At 27.3% G+C, this 6,086-nt stretch overlaps 1 protein-coding gene across 1 annotated transcript; it reads left to right on the top strand.

Moving 5' to 3' along the window:
• Positions 1 to 376: 376 nt before the first annotated feature.
• Positions 377 to 1,626, top strand: LOC141712326 (uncharacterized). Its single transcript, XM_074515221.1, has one exon. It carries the CDS (start codon positions 517 to 519, stop codon positions 1,507 to 1,509), a length of 993 nt encoding a protein of 330 aa, XP_074371322.1. The 5' UTR covers positions 377 to 516; the 3' UTR covers positions 1,510 to 1,626.
• The last annotated feature ends 4,460 nt before the right edge of the window (positions 1,627 to 6,086 follow it).

Here is a 6,086-nt window from a genome sequence, read left to right as displayed (position 1 = left end):
GATTAATAACACGTAAAAACGAAATATGCTACACAAACTTTGTAGCAAACGTACAAAACATGTCTTGACTAGGCTAGTCGCCCGGTTTTATAAAACGCTACATATGGAAAGGTTACAACCACTACCAGTAATTTGAATGAAGATTCCCAACCAAAAGATAACGATATATATACTTAGGGAATTGTTTGTAGCGGTTGTATTGTTAAATACACAAAGAAGTTTCTAATAATTTTGAATTAGTCAATTGAATAATCAAACTGCAAGTTGCCAATAAAACTACAAGTAAATGTTGTCATCAGTGACCCTGACTAGTGTATTTTATGATTTCTTCTTTCCATGTTCTTTCCACAACTCATACGTTAAGATTTCAAACCAATTTTTGAATATTCAAAGTCTCCCCTTCTTCACCAAGTCTACTAGAGACACCCCTTTATCTCAACATATATTTCACCTTAACTTCCCTATCCATTTCTATTCTGGCCTAAAGAAGGTGAAACAAAAAAAAAAAAATTTGCAATGGACAGAGAACAAGAAGAAATACAGTTTCTTGGCTTCTTTGGCATCTTAAAGGAAGCCGGGAACGTCACAACCTCGTATAGGAAAATTTTCGGGCAAATAGCGCTATCGATAATCCTTCCTCTTTCCTTCATTTTCTTAGCTCAAATCGAGATCTCTGAATTCTTATTCGGAGAAATCATACACAATGAGTATGTTTTGGATCATACTCAAATGGGTTCTCAAAGATATTCCAAGATTTCGGAGATGTTGTCATCGGAATGGACCACATTTTGGCTATTCAAAATAGCTTATTTCATCTTTTTTCTGATCCTTTCCCTTCTTTCAACATCAGCAGTTGTATACACAATTGCATGCATCTATACTGCAAAAGAAATAACTTATTCTAAGGTCATGAAAGTGGTTCCCAAGGTTTGGAAAAGACTTATGGTCACTTTCATCTGGAATTTCATCATTGTTTTCGCGTATAACATTGTTGCCCTACTTGTGTTCATTCTATGGGCTGTTGTTTTAGGACCAAGTGTTACCGGAATCGTGGTTGTTATCATTCTTCTACTGATATATATATCAGGAGTTGTGTACATCAGCATTATTTGGCACTTGGCAAGCGTTATATCGGTTTTAGAAGAAGTATATGGAATTCAAGCAATGTTGAAGAGCAAGGATTTGATTAAAGGAAACACCGGAGTTTGTGCTGTAATTTTCCTTATACTTAACCTATCTTTACTTGGAATCCAAGCAGGTTTTGAAGTGACTGTTGTTGGTGGAGACTCTGTTTGGGGCAAAGTATGGTATGCATATCTTTGGTTTATGTTACTGTCGATGTTGCTTCTCTTTCTACTTGTTGTCCAGACAATCATCTACTTCATCTGCAAATCCTATCACCATGAAAACATCGATAAATCCTCACTGGCTGATCATCTTGAGGTTTATAGAGGAGATTATGTTCCATTGACATCCAAGGATGTTCAACTAGAGCATTTTGAGGTTTAATTTATCCAAGTTGCACGTTATCAAGAATTTATTTATTTTTATCGTCATCTTCGCCATTAATATAGTTTACCGTTGCTTCTTCAGCTTGTATATGAAAATTATAACGCACTTGCATTATCCGAAGAGCCAAGTTTTTCGAGTAAAAGTTTCAATTATTTAAATAATCCAAGTTGTATCATGCTTAGCACAATAAATTAGTGGGCTTTGACTATAACTCAAGGGTGGTAGTAAATGCAGTAAAAAAAATATTTCATACAGTAATTAGAAATATTAAATACTGTTGCCTTTGTTAAATATACAAGATTGAGTTTGATACGGCTTAATCAATTTTTATTCATTTTAAGGTTATCCTATACAGTTGTGTATATTATTAGGTGAACATGTGTATAAATAATTTTTCTTTTTATATATTAATATTATAGTTTTATTATTTTTTACTAGATGTGTTCAGTAAATTATTTTATCTAAATAAATATATAAATAGAAAAATATGATGTAATTATAAATATATATTAAAATTTCTATATATCTTAAATTTGTAATAGTAATATTTTAAAATTACTCCATCCGTCATACAATAGTAATTTTTTTCATGATAAATGTGTAGTTTTAAATTTCAATACAAATAAATTGAAATTTTGATCAAAAAGTACGTTTCTTAAAAATTATATAATAGCAATTAATAATAGATGAATAAAAATCTAAATTCAGGTATTTATGATAGATATAAGTGAAAATGTAAAACTAGTACGTGGGTCACATCAAGTATTAGTAATATCGTTACAGGAAAAGTAGCAATTTGAGAGTAATAATAATATATTACCTTTTTTATGTTATCATCTTGTTCTATAAATTTTTTTATTTTATACTATTATTTTTTCTATTAAATAATTGTGCACTTTCTATTCGTATTTTAATTTAAGGTGCATGGAGTACATGTTTTTATAAATTAACTTTATTTTCTATAAATAAGAATTCAAATAATTAAAATTAAATTTATCAATTTTTTTTTCAAAAATATTTAACAAAAGTTATGCTTGATATTTCTTAAAGTACAAATATAAAATAAGAAATGAAAAGTTATTTAAAAGAAGAAAATAATTTTATATATACAAAAGTTGTCATCTTATAGGTAAGGTATTTCATCTCTTCTATATATAATATAATAGGAGAATTGAATATTATTCTAGGGAATCGAACCTAAATATTTCAATTGCTTTGCAAGAGCTCTTACCATTACACTACTTAAACTATATGTACACATATTAGGTATCCTTGTGTGGTTTTAATCATATTTTTCTTTTGCATTTGTTATTTTTTGTCGTATTATTATATAATATATTTTTAATTAACATATATGTAATATTTTGTTAAATATACACGATATGAAGCAGGGTTAATCAAATTGAAATCAAATATTATGTATCTACCATGGAACATATACAATAGTTTAATAAATATTATTTATCCCAATTTATTATTGACAATATATATTAAATTTAAATTAATTAATATATATATAAATACACTAAAATATATTATTTGATTCGCTCCATTTATAATATTTATAGAAATATAAAATATAATAATCACAATAAATGTCATAAAATTACTTCATAAAATTGTAAGAGAATTTATAAATTTAAACAAATAATTATGACAATTGAGTCAAATTTAGAAAAATAATTTTGCAAAATAAATAAATGTTATTATTGAATAATTAAATGGAGGAAGGCTGAAATCATTCATGAATAAAAGTCTTTAATGATTAAAATAACGTTATATTAATCCATATACTAGAAAACAATCCATGTTTAATCTATATCTACTCGGCCGACACTATAACAAATAAATATCTCATGCGACATACATATATTGTTGACTACACGTCATCGTCATGAATATAACAACCTTTTACAGACACTTCAATACGATATTAATGAAATTGGACGAATACATTGTCGATTCCAAATACAACAAGTTTCATTTATCGTATACACATACATATTGGACCTACACAAGTTACAATTATTATTGACATATCTTTCACTCAAAAATCATATCTACCCAAAATATATAATAACTAGAATCATCAAAGTCTGAATAGAAAAAACTGTAAAAACTACAAAATATTTCATCACTCAAAAGTTTAAACAATCATTGGGTATAAGCTGTTTACAGTGATATTTTTACTACACTTTAAATAAATTATTAAGGATTACACATTTTATTTTTAATAAAACCCGCTTGAAAGTGTTTTAAAAAATAAAAGTAACTTTTTTCTCCTTTTCATGATAAAGTATATAAACAAAACTTGTATATAATTTTAAGGGCCATATTTTTTCTTATTTTTTAATTCTTAAATATATTTACAACTATTTTTAAAATTGAAAGCCGAAAAATTTGATAATTAGACCAACTTAAGTGATTCAAATGATAACTTGTTGAGATCGGTGGACAAAATGACATATGGGCTCCATTTCAGTGACCGATTTAATATTTAATCCATTGAAAATATCATAAAAAATACTTGATGTTATATGAAGAATATAAATCTGAAACTCTGTGCAATTTAAGTTAAAATCATGAATATATTTCGTTATCAAAGATTTTAAGTTTCCAGCTTTATCCTACTTGGCTTCTATATTCAGCTAGCATAATTAATAACATAGAAATTTCGTTACAAAATAAAATCTTTATTATTCAACACCTCAAATCCAAAAGGATAATTATTTTAATGGCTACTAGATAATGGCCCGTGCCTGCACGAGTTATTATGCTAGTTACTTATATTAATACGCGGAGATGTATAAAATATAGGCGGAGGAATGAGAACGAATATGAAGTTATTCGATTACCCGACTTCATATTAAATGACATTGTACAAGGCGACAACGACCAAAAACGGATAAGACGTTAAATTAGAAACGGTCTGATGTCTTACAACATGAGTTTGTCTAACTCGTGGGAGTTAGTACCCGATTGAACAATGATTTGGAAGATGGTAATTGGTAAGTGTCATTAGAAGTACAAAATACTAGTTATGGTTGTCCAAAATATATACGAATTACTGGTCTATTCTAAAAATCACCCATTTCATTTATTCATTATCTGATTAATTATATCAATATATTTTGTCAATTCGGTGTTATAAATCACCTTTTTGATATTAATAAATTTAATTTAATAAATTAATAATTTTTATATTTTGTTAAACACATTCGATTAATTTTTCGATTAATCAACGATTATCCGATTAATCACTGAAAGCTCAACCAAATAATGCCGATTTTCACTTTTTAGAACAATGATTATTGGGCCTATTTTGCAAACATTTATAACTCAGCTCATGACGTATAACTTATAAGCATGTAATGGAATAAAAAGGATAATAAAAGAAATTATGGTTTATTTTGGTTTATTTGGTACTAAAAAAATCAAATTACCAATTTTTGATCTTACTATATAACACGAATTGATTTCTACTTTTCATTTATAGACTTTATTTTCTATTAGTTCGTATCCATCTCAGCGTCAATTTACTTTTAAATTGAAAAACATTTTTTTAACATTAACAAAGTACCAAATATAAAAGTACCAAATTTTAATACTCAATGTATAATTATATAACTATTTTAAAAAAATTGTGTTATTAAATCACAAATACTAACACGAATTGATTTATATTCTTTGCACAATTCATTTTCAATTAATTAATAAGAGAAATCATGTTTTATTTGATATTGAAAGTACCAAACTACCAAATTACTATTTTTAATTTTTTATATTATTAAATCTCAATTACTTACACGAATTGAATTCTACTCTTTGTAAACTTTATTTTCTATTAGTTAGTATTCATCTCAATGTCGATTATTTTTAAATTGAAAAACATTTTTTAATAATAATTAAAAAATAGTAAATGACTTTATTGATACTATCTTATAGTCCGTGCTATACCCAATTTTAAAATACTAAATATTTTTTTATATCATTTCTTAATGTACATACATATTATTATTTCTGGTTTTATCGCAATTTTATTTTTCGTCTCTGATAGTTTTTTGTAATATTGTGATAACAAATATGCATATATTGAAAAATACACGAATGAAATTAAAGCTATATATAGAATATCTAATCATTATCAATCTATTGTGATATGTCCAACAATGTAATCCTTTCACGGTTATAATTGGTTACATATTTAATTATCACTACACCAAAAACAGCCTTCTGTAACAAAAAAATGTTACAATAGGGCCCCTAAATTGTTACCAAAGGCAAAAAACAACCTAAGATAACATAAAATTTATGTTTGTTTTTTCGCTGATAACTTAGAGTACCTAAGGTAACATATGACCCCCCTACTGTAACATGTATGTTTATGTTACCCTAGACCACTAAGTTAACATAAAACATGCCTATTGTAACCTAACTATATGTTACCTTAGAGTGGCACAAAGTTTTTTAAAAAGTGTGACCCAATGTGGGCCCCACACTGTGGTGGCGTGGCATGATGCCATGGCATACATACGTGGCATTCGCGGGGCCCACAGTGATGACATGGCTTGCAG

This window comes from Apium graveolens, chromosome 3, assembly GCF_009905375.1.
Source record: "Apium graveolens cultivar Ventura chromosome 3, ASM990537v1, whole genome shotgun sequence".
Taxonomy (NCBI): Eukaryota; Viridiplantae; Streptophyta; class Magnoliopsida; order Apiales; family Apiaceae; genus Apium; species Apium graveolens.
Note: the sequence above shows the minus strand (reverse complement) of the source record. Positions and strands in the feature narration are given on the sequence as shown.